Source organism: Heterodontus francisci, chromosome 2 (assembly GCF_036365525.1).
Source record: "Heterodontus francisci isolate sHetFra1 chromosome 2, sHetFra1.hap1, whole genome shotgun sequence".
In the NCBI taxonomy this organism is placed as follows: Eukaryota; Metazoa; Chordata; class Chondrichthyes; order Heterodontiformes; family Heterodontidae; genus Heterodontus; species Heterodontus francisci.
The window spans coordinates 169,582,915-169,598,657 of NC_090372.1; the positions used below are offsets into that span (position 1 = coordinate 169,582,915).

At 40.3% G+C, this 15,743-nt stretch overlaps 1 protein-coding gene across 4 annotated transcripts in view; it reads right to left on the bottom strand.

Moving 5' to 3' along the window:
* The window catches only part of pip4k2aa (phosphatidylinositol-5-phosphate 4-kinase, type II, alpha a), a 282,211-nt gene extending 266,837 nt beyond the window's left edge, over nucleotides 1-15,374 (bottom strand). For 2 of the 4 annotated variants that reach the window (XM_068013720.1, XM_068013718.1), the window contains exon 1: nucleotides 14,969-15,373. In XM_068013720.1, coding sequence (XP_067869821.1) covers nucleotides 14,969-15,100 — 132 coding nt within the window. In that variant the 5' untranslated portion in view covers nucleotides 15,101-15,373. Of the gene's footprint in view, nucleotides 1-14,968 lie in introns of all 4 variants that reach the window. The other 2 variants (XM_068013719.1, XM_068013717.1) reach the window with 2 other exon arrangements.
* Nucleotides 15,375-15,743: the final 369 nt, after the last annotated feature.

Here is a 15,743-nt window from a genome sequence, read left to right on the forward strand (position 1 = left end):
TGCAGGAGCGAGGTTCATCAGAACAACTTGACTGGCTTACTGTCTTGTAACTCACTGACAGCCACTTATTAGCCTCTATTCACAACAATGACGCGGAAAAATACCAGGAGAAATATTTCTATCATGGCATCAGAAAGAAAGTGAGATGACAAAGTAGCTTTCTCGGATTTGCTCATGCTTATTAAATAGAGCTCTCATATGATTCCTGCAGTAGATTTAAAAAAAATTATGGCACATAACTCACATTAAAAAAGCCTCCAAGAATAATAAGGGTGAATTTAAGGCTTCGACCAGCATTAGCCAAGTAAGCCCTGGTCAATTACTATGTCCTCACCACCACTCCATCAGAGACTGGTTAAACTAAGTACACAGCTAGGATTTGATCTGTAATCTTCCCGGTCTATATGGTTTAAAACATGCCAGGCCATTTATGCATGGAGTCATTAAGGGAGTTCCAAAAAATCTGATATTTGCAGCAATACTTTAAAGTGCCTTTGCAAAATAAACTAACCTGCATAATTGACATTGCTCTGCAATAAAGCTGGAACAAGAGCTTCCAGCCACATGAGTCACTTTCTGGACATAATTAGGTTAGGAGCACAATGAGAAGATATTGAAATAAAAGCACAATTTGACTTCCTATATCTTTTGCTAATTTTTACGCAGTTTAAGGCTATCTCAAGCATTATAACCTTTCAAACTGGGAAAAATAATGGCCCAATAGCCTGGACACACCACTGCTAAATAATTCAAAACTATAAGAGAAGGCATGAAAGAATATTGGCAAGCAAAATCAAGGTGAACCCAAAGAAGTTTCATCAATACATTAAGAGTAAGAGGATAACTAAGGAGAGAGTAGGGCCTATAAAAGACCAAAAAGGTAACCTGTGTGTAGGGCAGAACATGTTGGTACGGTTTTTAATGAATACTTTGCGTCTGTCTTCACAAAAGAGGGGGACGATGCAGATATTGTAGTTGAGGAGGAGTGTTAAGTAATGGATGTGAAAAACATAGGGAGAGAGGAAGTATTAATGGGATTAGCATCCTTGAAAGTTGATAAATCACCAGGGCCAGATGAAATGCACCCAAGGCTGTTAAAAGAAGCAAGAGAGGAAATAGCAGAAGGTCTGACCATCATTTTCCAGATGTGGTGCCGGAGGACTGGAGAACTGCCATTGTTGCACCTCTTTAAAAAGGGAGCGAAGGAGAGACCAAATAATTACAGGCCAGTCAGTCTAACCTCAATAGTGGGCAAATTATCCCATCTCTCAGAATAGATTCCTATAAACTGTCACTTAGAAAGGCACAGGTTAATCAAGGATAGTCAACATGGATTTGTTAAGGGAAGATCTTGTTTGACTAACGATCAAATTATTTGAAGAAGTAACAAGGAAGATAGATGAGGGTAGTGCAGTTGATGTGGTCTACATGGATTTTAGAAAGGCTTTTGACAAGGTCCCACATGGCAGACTGGTTAAAAAAATAAAATCTCATGGGATCCAGGGAAATGCAGCTAGGTGGATGCAAAATTGGCTCAGTGGCAGGAAACAAAGGGTAATTGTTGACGGGTTTTTTTTTTGATTTAGATTTAGAGATACAGCACTGAAACAGGCCCTCCGACCCACCGAGTCTGTGCCGACCATTAACCACCCATTTATACTAATCCTACACTAATCCCAAATTCCTACCACATCCCCACCTGTCCCTATATTCCCCTACCACCTACCTATACTAGGGGCAATTTATAATGGCCAATTTACCTACCAACCTGCAAGTCTTTTGGCTGTGGGAGGAAACCGGAGCACCCGGAGGAAACCCACGCAGACACAGGGAGAACTTGCAAACTCCACACAGGCAGTACCCAGAATTGAACCCAGGTCGCTGGAGCTGTGAGGCTGTGGTGCTAACCACTACGCCACCCACAACTGGGTGGTTGTTTAGCAACTGAAGTGTTGTTTCCAGTGGCATTCCACTGGGCTAGTACTAGGTCCCCCGCTTTTTGTGGTATATATTAACGATTTGGCCATAAATGTTGGGGGCATGGTCAAGAAGTTTGCAGACGACACAAAGATTGGCTGTGTAGTAGTGAGGAGGATAGCTGTAGGCTGCAGGAAGATATTGATGGTCTGGTCAGATGGGCAGAAAAGTGGCAAATGGAATTCAACCTGGAGAAGTGTGAGGTGATGCATTTGGGGAGGTCAAACAAGACAATGGGAAAATACTGAGAAGTGTAGAAGAAGGGACCTTGGAGTGGGAATGTCTACAGATCCCTGAAGGTAAAGGACAAGTCGATAAGGTGGTTAAGAAGGCAAATTAAATCCTTTTTGGTCACCTGGAGTATTGCGTGCAGTTCTGGTCGCCGCATTATAGGAAGGATGTGGAAGCTTTGGAAAGGGTGCAGAGGAGATTTACTAGGATGTTGCCTGTTATAGAGGGAAGGTCTTACGAGGAAAGGCTGAGGGACTTGAGGTTGTTTTCGTTGGAGAGAAGGAGGAGGAGAGGTGACTTAATAGAGACATATAAGATAATCAGAGGGTTAGATAGGGTGGATAGTAAGAGTCTTTTTCCTCGGATGGTGATGGCAAACACGAGGGGACATAGCTTTAAGTTGAGGGGTGATAGATATAGGACAGATGTTAGAGGTAGTTTCTTTACTCAGAGTGTAGTAGGGGCGTGGAACGCCCTGCCTGCAACAGTAGTAGACTCGCCAACTTTAAAGGGCATTTAAGTGGTCATTGGATAGACATATGGATGAAAATGGAATAGTGTAGGTCAGATGGTTTCACAGGTCGGCACAACATCGAGGGCTGAAGGGCCTGTACTGCGCTGTAATGTTCTAATTCTTTCCTTTATTAGCTGAGGTATAGAATATAAAAGCAGGGAGGTTATGTTGGAACTGTATAACTCATTGGTTAGGCCACAACTCGAGTACTGTGTGCTGTTCTGGTCACCTCATTACAGAAAGGATGCAATTGCACTAGAGAGGGTACAGAAAAGATTTACAAGGATGTTGCCAGGACTGGAAAAATGCAGCTATGAGGAAAGATTGGATAGGCTGGGGTTGTTCTTCTTGGAACAGAGAAGGCTGAGTGGAGATCTGATCGAAATGTACAAAATTTTGAGGGGCCTGGATAGAGTAGAGGTGAAGGGTCTATTCACCTTAGCAGAGAGTCTGTGACGAGGGGGCATAGAGTTAAAGTGATTGGTAGAGAAATTACAGGGGAGATGAGGAAAAACTTTTTCACTCAGAGGGTGATGGGGGTCCGGAATTCACTGTGTGAAAGGGTAGCTGCGGCAGAAACCCTCAACACATTCAAAAGGAGTCTGGAAATGCACCTCAAGTGCCGTAATCTGCAGGGCTATGGACCAGATGCTAGAAGGTGGGATTAGAATAGGTGGATCATTTTTCGGGCAGCACAGACAAGATGGGCCAAGTGGCCTCTTTCTGTGCCTTAAACTTTCTATGATTCTATTACAATAACCAGTCATGGACTATTGATTCCAATTCAATTTCATGGGCACCAATGATGGCAAGCAATAAGATAAATGTAAGAAATAGGAGGGGTCAACCATATGACCCCTCAAGCCCACGCCACCATTCTACAAGATCATGGCTAAAACTTTACATCAACTCTACTTTTCCACCCTATTCCCATATCCCTTGATTCGCTTAGTGCCGAAAAATTGATCACTCTCAATTTTGAATATATTCAACAATTGAGCATCCACAGCCCTCTGGGGTAGAGAATTGAAAAGATTCACAACCATCTAAGTAAAGAAATTTCTTCTCATCCAAGTCCTAAATGGCCAACCCCTAGTTCTATACTGTTCAGTCGGGGAAACAGCCTTTCAGCAACTACCAGGGCAAGCCCTCTCAGCATTTTATACATTTAAATGAAATCACCTTTCATTCTTCTAAACTTAAAACAATATAGGCCCTATTCAATCTCTCCTCATAGAAGAGCCCTCTCATTCCAGTAATCAATTTATCTAGTGGACTTTGTTGCACCACTCCTGAGCAAGTGGACCCTTCCTCAGGTAAGACGACCAAAACTGTACACAATACTCCAGGTGTGGTTTCACCAATGCCCGGTATAACTGAAGCATAAACTCCTTACTTTTGTCTTCAATTCCCCTCGCAATAAATGATAACATTCTATTAGCTGTCCTAATTACTTGCTGTACCTGCATATTAACCTTTTACGATTCATGCACTAGGAAACCCAGATCCCTCGGCAGTGTTCTGCAAACTCTCACCATTTAGACAATATGCTTCTTTTTTATTCTTCCTGACAAAATGGACAATTTCACATTTCCCCACATCATACTCCATTTGCAAGATCTTTGCCCACTCATTTAACCTATCTATATCCCTTTGTAGCCTCATGTCCTCTTCACAAGTTACTTTCTTACCTATCTTTGTGCCATCAGCAAATTTAGCAACCACACCTTTGGTCCCTTCATTTACATCTTGCCAACCAGAAAATGACCCATTTACGCCTACGCTCCGTTTCCTGTTAGCTAACCAATCTTCTATTCATGCCAATACATTATCCCCTACACCATGAGCTTTTATTTTCCACACTAACCTTTGATGTGGCACCTTATCGAATGCTTTCTGGAAATCTAAATACAAGACATCCACCAGTTCCCCTTCATCCACACCATGTTACTTCTTCAAAGAACGCCAATAAATTGGTTAAACATGATTTCCCTTTCACAAACCCATGGTGTACATGGACTTCCAAAAGCTGTTTAATAAAGTGTTTTCCATTGATGCCCATGGAACGAAAGGGACAGTGGTAGCATGGATATGAAGTTGGCTGAGTAGTGGTGAATTAAAAACAAGAAATGCTGGAACCACTCAGCAGGTCTGGCAGCATCTGTGGAAAGAGAAGCAGAGTTAACGCTTCGGGTCAGTGATCCTTCTTCAGAACACTGACCCGAAACGTTAACACTGCTTCTCTTTCCACAGATGCTGCCAGACCTGCTGAGTGGTTCCAGTATTTCTTGTTTTTATTTCAGATTTCCAGCATCCGCAGTATTTTGCTTTTATATTAGAGTAGTGGTGAATGTTGTTTTGCAGACTGGAGGAAGCTATACAGTGGTATTCCCCAGGGATCAGTACTAGCACCACTGCTTTTCTTGACATACATTAATGACCTAGACATGGGTGTACAAGGCACAATTTCACAATCTGTGGATGACACAAAACTTGGAAGCATTGTGAACTGTGAAAAGGATAGTGATAGACTTCAATAGGGCAAGTTGGTGGAATGGGTGAACACATGGCAGATGAAATTTAATATACAGAAATGTGAAGTGATATATTTGGGTAGGAGGAACAAGGAGAGGCAATATAAACTAAAGAGTACAATTCTAAAGTGGGTGCAGGAACAGACAGACCTGAGGGTATATGTGCACATATCATTGAAGGTGGCAGGACAGGTTGAGAACGTGGTTAAAAAGGCATAGGGGATCCTGGGCTTTATAAATTGAGGCATAGAGTACAAAAGTAAGGAAGTTATGATCAACCTTTATAAAACATTTGTTTGGCGTCAACGAGAGTATTGCATCTAATTCTGGGCACTGCACTTTAGGAAGGATGTAAAGGCTTTAGAGAGGGTGCAGAAAAGATTTATGGGACTGGTTCCAGGGATGAGAAACTTCAATTACGTGGATAGATCGGAGAAGCTGGGGCTGTTCTCCTTAGAGAAAAGGTTGAGAGGAGATTTGATAGAGGTGCTCAGAATCATGAGGGGTCTAGACAGAACAGATAGAAACTGTTCCCTTTGGTGGAGGGTTCTAAAACCAGAGGACACAGATTTAAGGTGATGGCAAAAGAACCAAAAGCGAAATGCGAAAACATTTTTTTTATGCAGCAAGTGGTTAGGATCTGGAATGTACTGCCTGAGTGTGGTGGAGGTAGATTCAATTGTGGCTTTCAAAAAGGAATTGGATAAGTACCTGAAGACAAAATATTCATTATGAGAAAAGAATAGGGGAGTGGGACTAGCTGAACTGGCCTCTTTTTTAAATATATATACGTTTCATGGGATGTGGGTGTTGCTGGCAAGGCCAGCATTTGTTGACCATCCCTAATTGTCCTTCAGAAGGTGGTGGTGAGCTGCCTTCTTGAACCCCTGCAGTCCATCTGGTGCAGGTATACCCACAGTGCTGTTAGGGAGGAACTTCCAGGATTTTGATCCAACAAGAGTGAAGGAACAGCAATATATTTCCAAGTCAGGATGGTGTGTGGCTTGGAGGGGAACTTGGTGGTGTGCCCACACTTCTGTTGCCCTTGTCTTTCTAGGTGGAGAAGGTGCTGTCAACAGAGATGTGGTGAGTAGCTGCAGTGCATCTTGTATATATTCACACTGTTGCCACCGTGTGTCAGTGGTGGAGGAAGCGAACATTTAAAAGTTGGAGCCACACTCATCCAATCAAGTTGAGAATAGAATATCACACTCCTGATTTGTGCCTCATAGAAGGTGGAGAGGCTTTGGGGAATCCGAAGGTGGGTTAGTTCTTATAGCCATAGTATTTATGTGGTTGCTCCAGTTCAGTTTCTGGTCAATGGTAACCCCCAGGATGTTGTAACTGTTCTATGATTCTATGGTTCAATGTGGATAATTTCACATTTCCACGCATTATACTCCATCTGCCACCTTCTTGTCTACTTAACTTGTCTATATCCCTTTGTAGCCTCTTTCTGTCCTCCTCTCAGCTTACTTTCCCATCTACTGTATCAGCAGCAAACTTGGATACATTACATTTGGTCCCCTCATCCAACTCACTGATATAGATTTTAAATAGTTAGGCCAAAGCACTGGTCCTTGCACTAGTTACACCCCAGCATCCCAAAAATGATCTGTTTATTTGCTTTCCATCCAGTAACCAATCCTCAATCAATGCTTATATATTACCTCTACTCCCATGAGCCCTAATCTTGTGTAACAAGCTCTTGTGTGGCACCTTATCAAATGCCTTTTGAAAATCCAAAGACACTACATCCACTGGCTCCCCCTTACCCAACCTGCTACTAACACCCTCAAAAACGAACAGATTTGTCAAAGCTGTCCTTTCATAGAATGAGTTGACTCTGCCTAATCATATTGTGTTTAGCCGTTCTACTCATGTTAAAAGGTTACAGCAAGACCTGCTAAAAAGGTGCAAAGTTAAATCAATTACATTTCAGAACTAAACTTGCCATATTTGCACAGATTTATTTATACAAACACAATGCCATTTACAGATAACATAATTATAGTCACTTTATATTTCTGAAGTTCTATCTCCCCAAGCCTGGAACCTCAACAACAATCCTTAAAATCTTGGTACCTCATTGGGATTTTCCTGGCTACAGTAACACACACTGCACAATCACCTCATTAAATGAATCAAAGCACAAAACATATTTTGCATTTTCACATCAGAAACTGAATTCTATTAGAATTTTTTGTAATTTGTGGACAACAAATAGGACCTTAACAGTGCACCAACCACAGCCATTTGGCAAGTACCCAATGTGTATTTTTAATGGAGCGCTTCCCTTGAGAATATCACAGCACTAATTAAAACAGCAGTGGATAATATTTCTCCTCTCCACCTACTCCATCCCCCACCTGTGCACAGCTCAAGAGGTAATACTTGAATTGCCCAATCTCAAAACAAAATGTTTCATTAATTATCTGTTGCATTACAGTACAATTTTTAAATTTTGGCTACCGTAAAACTGATAGTGTGGCTTTATAATGAGGATGAATGACAAAAGTGAAAGATTGCTTGCTGTAGCTTTCTGATGGGATGCTGCACCTCTAGATGTCACTTTTTATCAATGATTGAAGGCAGGATTTTCTATTTATCTTTGACAATGTTTCTTGTGTAAAATAGTATTTTGCTGCAAGACTTTTTTTTTTTTAAAAAGAGGCTAAAATAAATCTATCTCACCTTTTTATTCACATCACATGGTACTGTCCCACTGAGAGTATTTACCTCACAATAACTGCAGGAGAACAAACCCAAACAGCAAAATATGGTTTTTAAAAAAGCAAAATACTGTAGATACTGCCAGTCTGAAAAGAACAGAAAAGGCTAGAAATACCCTGCAGATCCAGCAGTACCTGTGGGGAAAGAGAAGGCAGTCAGTCAGCTGATGTTTCAGGTTTAAGAGCTACCTTCAGAACTGAACAGTGCTGAGGAAAGGTCTTGGACCCGAATCATTGACAGACTGGACTTCTGCTTCTCCACAGATCTTGATTGACTTGCTGATTTTTTTCCATTTTTATACCGGCTGAAGCATGTGGAGCAGAATAGAATATAGCATGTGTAGATAAACGGTTCTTATTTGGAACCATGTTCAACGGCTGCAACAAAATCAGGAATCAGATCACCTTATAAATCACTTTAAGCTTTCTTTGCATGATTATACACTCCAAACCAGCTATTATCCCATTTATGATGTAGTGCATAGCTTGCCAAAAAGGGCTTAGTTATAAAAAAAAAAGAGGCAATAAATGCCTTGGGTCTTAAAATATTTTCAGTTCCACTAAAAACAATTTTTGAAAATTAACATTTCACGAATAGCTTTGCTGAAGAAGTACAGGAAACTTTCCATTCAAGTCCTTTTCTCAAAAAACAAAGTAGATTTCTCCTGAAAATGCTACATTTGTTTATTTCACAAATGCTTCGAAGTATCCAGGGTAAAACTTCCACTTTGGGCATAATTGGGAAACTGCACTGGTCAGGTTACAGATCAAGTTTCTGCTAAAATTGATTTACATTATCACAAATGTAAAATTTTCAATGACCCAATGCAATCAGGCAGCATGATAAAAGAGATGATTACGTTCTATTTCCCCTTCCATTAAAAAGTATTTCTTGATGTATTTAAGAATGGTAACCTTAAGCTGTTTTAATACAGCTGAAAATGGGTTTATCAATTAAGTATCCAGTTCTCTACACAGGTAATGCAATTCAAAATCACTGAAATTACTTTTAAAAACTATACTGAATCATTTAGCAGTTTTAATGATGTACACTAATACACTGGTGTGCACATGAGCTATCTGTGAACCCACAGCCAGTGACATCTCACTTCCACCCAGCTATCCACAAGGAAGAATCATCCTTGACATGAGAGATAGCAAATGTGTGGTGTGCACTAATCAGTTTCTTAGTAAATTAAATATTTTTCATATGAAATTTTTTTAATAATGTGCCTACTAGTGCTGGCATCCCTAAGAAAGGGGAGATAGTGGCATAGTGGTAATGTCACTGAACTAGTCATCCAGAGGCCCAGGCTAATGCCCTGGGGACATGGATTCAAATCCCACCACGGCAGCTGGTGGAATTTTAATTCAATTAATTAATAAAAATTTGAAAATTGAAAGTTAGTCTCAGTAACTGACTGAACTGACATGAAACTATCATCCATTGTCATAAAAATCCATCTGGTTCACTAATGTCCTTCAGGGAAGGAAATCATCTGTCCTTACTTGGTCTGGCCTACATGTGATTCCAGACCCACAGCAATGTGGTTGACCCTTAACTGCCCTCTGAAATGGTCGAACAAGCCACTCAGTTGTTAAGGGCAATTAGGGATGGACAACAAATTCTGGCCTTGCCAGTAACACCCACATCCCAAGAAAGAATTTTTTTTAAAAGTGCACAATTTGAAAAACCTTTCTGAACCAACACCATTGGCAGAACCTCAGTTTCGACCCGAGTTACGTGGTCCATTTTGTGGGCAGGGCCTGATTTGGATGAATTAAGTTTTAAATCAGTGCAAAAGTTCATGGAAGACAGGTAATTCACTCACATTTAAAATACCCAATCTTTTGTGCTGGTTCAGCTGATTCTGCCAGGATTGCACTGATACTAGTATAAACACTACCCCTCTCTCCCCACTGTTCAAAGCTTCACAATAATGTGAAGCAACTCTGAAGACTTCTTTAACGAGATTGGAGAGAATTCAATGCAGACCCACATTTTCAGATAATGTATGTAAACTGCATAAGCTTCCATTTAAAATATCTCATGATTGTACAGTTGCCTTGTAAAACTCCACTACACACTTTGCAGTCTGATGCTCAAAAAAGTGTGCTCTAGCTTTCTTTCAGAAACCCAATTTGCAGTAAATTGCCAGCTACTAGTGATAAAACTGAAGGTTTTCAATCTGTCAGCAAAGTATGTATGTACTCTTCTCCCAATTAAAGTCAGTAATTGTAGTATTACGTTAAACAAAACTAAATATCTTTTTGTATAACTTTATAGCTACATTGTTAATGTCCCTGAAATTATGGCTTGGGAGTGGAAGGAGAAGAAACATTTATCTAACTGGCCTGCAGCACACATCACTCTGGTATTATGCCGACCAATATTAGGAAGTCTCGTGTTACATATAGAGGCAATGTAGTAGTAACGGTTAAGTTTGTAACCTGAATATGGAAGGAAATACACTTTAAACACCACATAGTACTGAAATAAAAATGAAAACCATATTTAAAATGTAATTTTAAGTTAAAGCTAGCTGATCGCCCACGGCTTCCCCATTAGATTGGGAGGGACTCATTAACTGTTACAAAAAACTACTTTGTTATTCTTCCTTGATGTGTTGTAATTTTTTTGGAATTCTCAGTATCATCTTAATGGCAGACTTGGTATGTCTTTAATAGATTTTCCCATGACTTGTTTAACTATGGTGGCTTTTGTAGAGGTTACAGGATGGGAGGGTAACTAGTCTGAACTAGAATCTGGGCCCAAACTAGTCAAAAGCATGAGGTGATAGCCAAAGTTCAAATTTTTGCATTCCGTACACGATCAACATTCTATGTTAGCAATCTGTCAAGATTGCAATTATGCTGAATTTTTTACTTTTCATTTTTAGACGAATGTTTCTCTCTTCCTGAAACTGTGTGTTTCGAACTACAAATTTCTGCCTTCAACCCCATCTCTCTCTCTCTTTCACTCTCTTCTTGCCCCTCACACACTACCACATATTACTCTTACCTCCTTATTTCTGTGTCTCTCTGACTCTTGGATCCTGATATTTACCAGGAGGCACGAAGGAATGGAGAAATTTGCAAGTATAGGTTTTCCCCCAATCCAACCAAATTTATAGAATGCCGAGACAATGTGCTATAAGGTGCTAGTACATGGAATTGGCCTCGGTCACTGTTGAGTTAGCCATAGAGCAGCTATGGAAGAGGCTTGGGAATAGATTACCTAGCCTTGCTTTTTGACCAAGAATTGACGCATGTCTTGAAGAGGGAAATATGCAGCTTTTACAAATCAACAGAAAGGACTCAATTGCCATTTTTGGAATCCATTTCCGAGCTGCAACCAGCCAAATTTAGAGTAAAGGCCCTTTGGGATGTCTGAGGTTTTGAAATGCAAGTAATTCTTTCTGTTGATTTTTAAAAGCTGCATATTTTCCTCCCCAAGCCATGCATCAATTCTTGGTCAAAAAGCAAGGCAAGGTAATCTATCCCCAAGCCTCTTCCATAACTGCTCTATGGCTAACTCAACAGTGACTGAGGCCAATTCCATGTACTAGCACCTTATAACACATTGTCTAGGCATTCTTATAACGACTGCATTTTAGTTTTGACTATATCCAACATTAGACACTTGAGCAAGATAACAAGCAGCAATTTAGTAGTAAAAATCAAAACAAGCATTGACTACTGCCAACACATGTAACTGTAACAGAGGATTTGTTTACCATTTAGGTGCCAAGATTGTTGCATGCTTGACAATATATGCAAGTAACCTCACCAATCCTGCATTCTTACATATGATACATATCATTTATGATTAGCATACATCACAAATATCAGAAACAATTTTAGTAAATGAATTTCCTGCATCAGAATTAAGATTCTCAGATTGTTCTGCAAATAAGTGAAACAGGTGAAGTTTGAACATTTGTCTGTTTTAAAATACCTGAAGAGGACAGACATAGTCAGTAACACAGCAACAATTCTACACAATTATGCAATTAGACTGCCTTTTAGCAAACCTATTTTTGAAACATTGTGACACAGATATAAATATCAAAAAAGTTGTCACCATATCCCCAACACACTGCAACATAGATACATAGAAATCTCAGCACAGCAAATGACCATTTAACCAACTGTGCCAGTGTTGTGCTAGCTGCACATCAGAGGTGTTCTACTCCAAAACTTGTTTCCCTGCTCTTTTCCCTTATACCTTTTCCTCAACATCATGACGATGAAAATGAACATCTATTCTCCAACCCCAGAAATTTGTTATGGAGAATAATCTGAATTGAAAGATTCTATGCATACCTCTAATTCTCCACTGAATTAGTAAATGTTTATATTCAGCATTTGACCTTTATGAGCATATATAAAATAAAACGTAAACCCGGAGTTGAAACCTGTAACACAATCCTGTTGTTGAGATTACATTCACACAGCACCTTGCTACATCCCCTGCAGTTCAGGAAACCACTGGAACCCATGATTTGCAGAGTCTTCAATGAGTGATGTCCGTGAGCAATAGTAGAAAGACCATTACATTCTGAACCACAAAGGAGAGACTACAGGAGTATGGAAATCTAGCCAAAAGAGTTTCCCCAAGTTATTTTAGCATTCATTGAGCTTGGGCCCCCACGTCAAGAATACTACACCATTTTAGAACACATCCCCACCTGTTGCTGCAGGGAATCTCCAATAATTGCAATGTCAATTGCTCTTGGTGTTTATTCTCTACAATCTTTATATACAAAAATAAAGTCACACTCCTGCAACTGCCAAGCTTTATGCCACTAGCCTTCTCCAATACTATATAATAAAGATACAATATTCTTTTCATAAAAATCAGCGCAGAATGAACTCAAAACACATCCATAGTTCATTTCTAACATCAGTGTAACTACAAGAAACTTACATTGCAAAATTAACCTGCCTTTCAATCAAAATGCTGAGAACTGTTGCATGATTATATATTCTGAACATCACAATTTAAATGAAAGTATTGCAGAAAATACTCCAATTTATCAAAAAATGTTTGGGTTACAATTCTTTAAAAAAAAACACAAAAGTTACACAGGCAGTTTTATTTTGAAAATGTTCCTTCTCAACTCATGCATTCAGCTCCTCCCTACCCCCTCCCCCACCAACAGGCAAGGAAGGCTACACAGCATAACACAATTCCACAGGTACAGGCAATGCCACCTGATGGTGCCATGGTAATACATGGAAGCCTAACAATTCACTTTGCTTACTGTTAAATTAACTCTCAATACATAATGTGAAAGAAGGGAGAAAAGGGAAGCAATAACAGCCCGCATAGGAAGAGAATTACAGCCCTGTAATCATGGTGTACTGAAACAAAACATAGAACTTTAGAATTAACGTTGGTGTTCCTAATAAAACAGTCACATTTCTCTACAATAAAATCCACCAAGGTTCAGATAGCAAAACCAAAGACTTAAGATTTTAACTTTGTAGGCAACCCTAATAACTAAGCATCATCAATAGGGGGTAATGACAGACCATCCCCTCCCCCAACAACCAAGCAGGAATGGGAACAAGTCAGTCAGTGAGATGGAGCAACAGGATGCGCATGCCCATCCAAGGCCTCAGAGACAGGGCCATGGCACATCTCGGTAACTATGTTTTAAGCTCCAAAGCAATGATCAGAGTGCTCTATTAATAGTACTTATAATTCTTTGACTGTGCTAGAGTTGGTTTATTCAAAGCCATTTAAGATGTATTTATGCATTAAACTGCCTAGAGTTGACCCAAGCAACTGACATCCATGCAGTTTTTAGTGCTAGTGTGGAAGAGAAACATGAATACCAGGGTACCATTTTTTTCCTCCAAATGAAGGAAGCATCTTTCATCTTTTGAGTGGTGTGGCTGAGATGAGAAATTGGTTATACTGATACACACATACTAACACTGTGGTATGGTGTGCTGGCACACCAAGTCCAGCCTACTGTGGTCTGGCACACTTTCGAAACCTTGGCCAAACACATTCGTTCAGAACTGAAGACTCGTGTTCCGCAACAACCCTGCTTTGAAAATAAGTGACGAGGTGATGTTGCACATCCACAAGTTCTAATAGCAGAACGTTGTAGATTAATGAAAGAACCTCTCACCTTGACAATTTACAACATAAAATGCTAACATGCAAAATTAGAGGTCAGAACGCAAGCAAGAGCCCTGACAACAAAGCGACACACGAGAGGCACAGCAGTGGGCGCATTTGCTCAGATGGTCATTCTCAGGTTAAAAACATGAATGAGACGTATTATTTTGTGGCTACCACGAGTTGGCTGATGCAAGCAAACAAGATTCAATACAGCTGTCATTTCCCAAGCTGCTGCACATTTTTTAAAGCCTCAGTTCCCGGCTCCGCCCCCTTCACTTTGGGCTTTCCTTTTAGGAATCGCATTGAGCTCATGATCTAGGTGCCAATTGGTCAACAGAGTTGTCAGTCACAATTACATCACAATCAGATACTAAGTTGACACTGAGGGGTTTCCAGGCCGTCGCCTTTGGTCTTAAAAAAAAACGCTGGGAGTCACATGAACAGAATGCAGGCCCTCGGCCAGACACCTCAGTTCATTCACAGCAAAGACGCGTAATACGAAGCATGTTGATCAAAAACCAAATATTATTTTACTTATCAAAGGAAACATCCATACAAAGGGGCTGTCACTTTTCAGAATCGCCTAAAGCAGAATGGTGCAGGGCAATTGATATTTATCTTGAAGTCTCACGTCTGCTACCGCTGGAACGTTGCTCGTGCATATGCACAGCTTACGATTTGAAAAGAGCGTTAAAAATCTATGTCGCTCAGCTTTGGTACATCACACGAAGTAAAATCTACACACAGAAACCTGTCGGAAGAAAATTCGACTGATGTGATTTCCTTCAGAAATTCTCCGCAGCAGTTAACGCATTTCATGACGTTATTAAAACAGACTTACCGAGTGATTGACTCCCCACATAAGGACGCTAAGCAATGGGTCACTAGCTCGGAAGAGCTTTACTTTCTGAGCCACAAAATGTTTCTTCTTGGTTTTGGTTTTGCTGGCCAATGTCGTACTGTTCGCTGCCATCTTCCTCTCTGTCTCGCGTTTTCCTTTTACTTCAGCTCACTGCGTTTTATTCACCAAATTATTTTTCTTTGTAATTTTTGAAAGGAAAATATTTATAATAAAAACTTATTCCGTCTTCTTTCTCCCCTCATTGAAAACAAAAAGTTAAAACGGTTATGATCAGGATTTGATTTTGGGTGGTGGTAGTAGCAGCAGCAGAAGAGACTGGTTGCTATATATTCTGCAATGCCGTGCTGCTTCCGGACCTTGAGTGTGTATGAAAACTGTAAGGAGGCGAGGCTCTATCTACACGCATTGCACACTGCAACGCATCCTGGATACGGAGGGACCAGGCAGGGAAACAATAGCGTGTGATTGACAGCGCCAGGAACCAAACACAATGGGAGTCCCACTTTGCAATGTTCTAAACAGGGTGGTGCCCGGAGACAAGCGACCAATAGCAAGGTTGCACGAGACGATTTGATCCGCGTGCATCTAGAGAATAAAAGCTATCAAGTTGGGTTGTGTTCGTCAGTGGGTGTAATGTGGTATTTTAGAAACATTTGAAAAATGCCTGAAACTTTTATACTTTCCGTTAATTTGCATCTAGCAAGTTAAATAGTCGAGAAGGGTATAGGAGCTGTAATAGACATGTACAAATTGC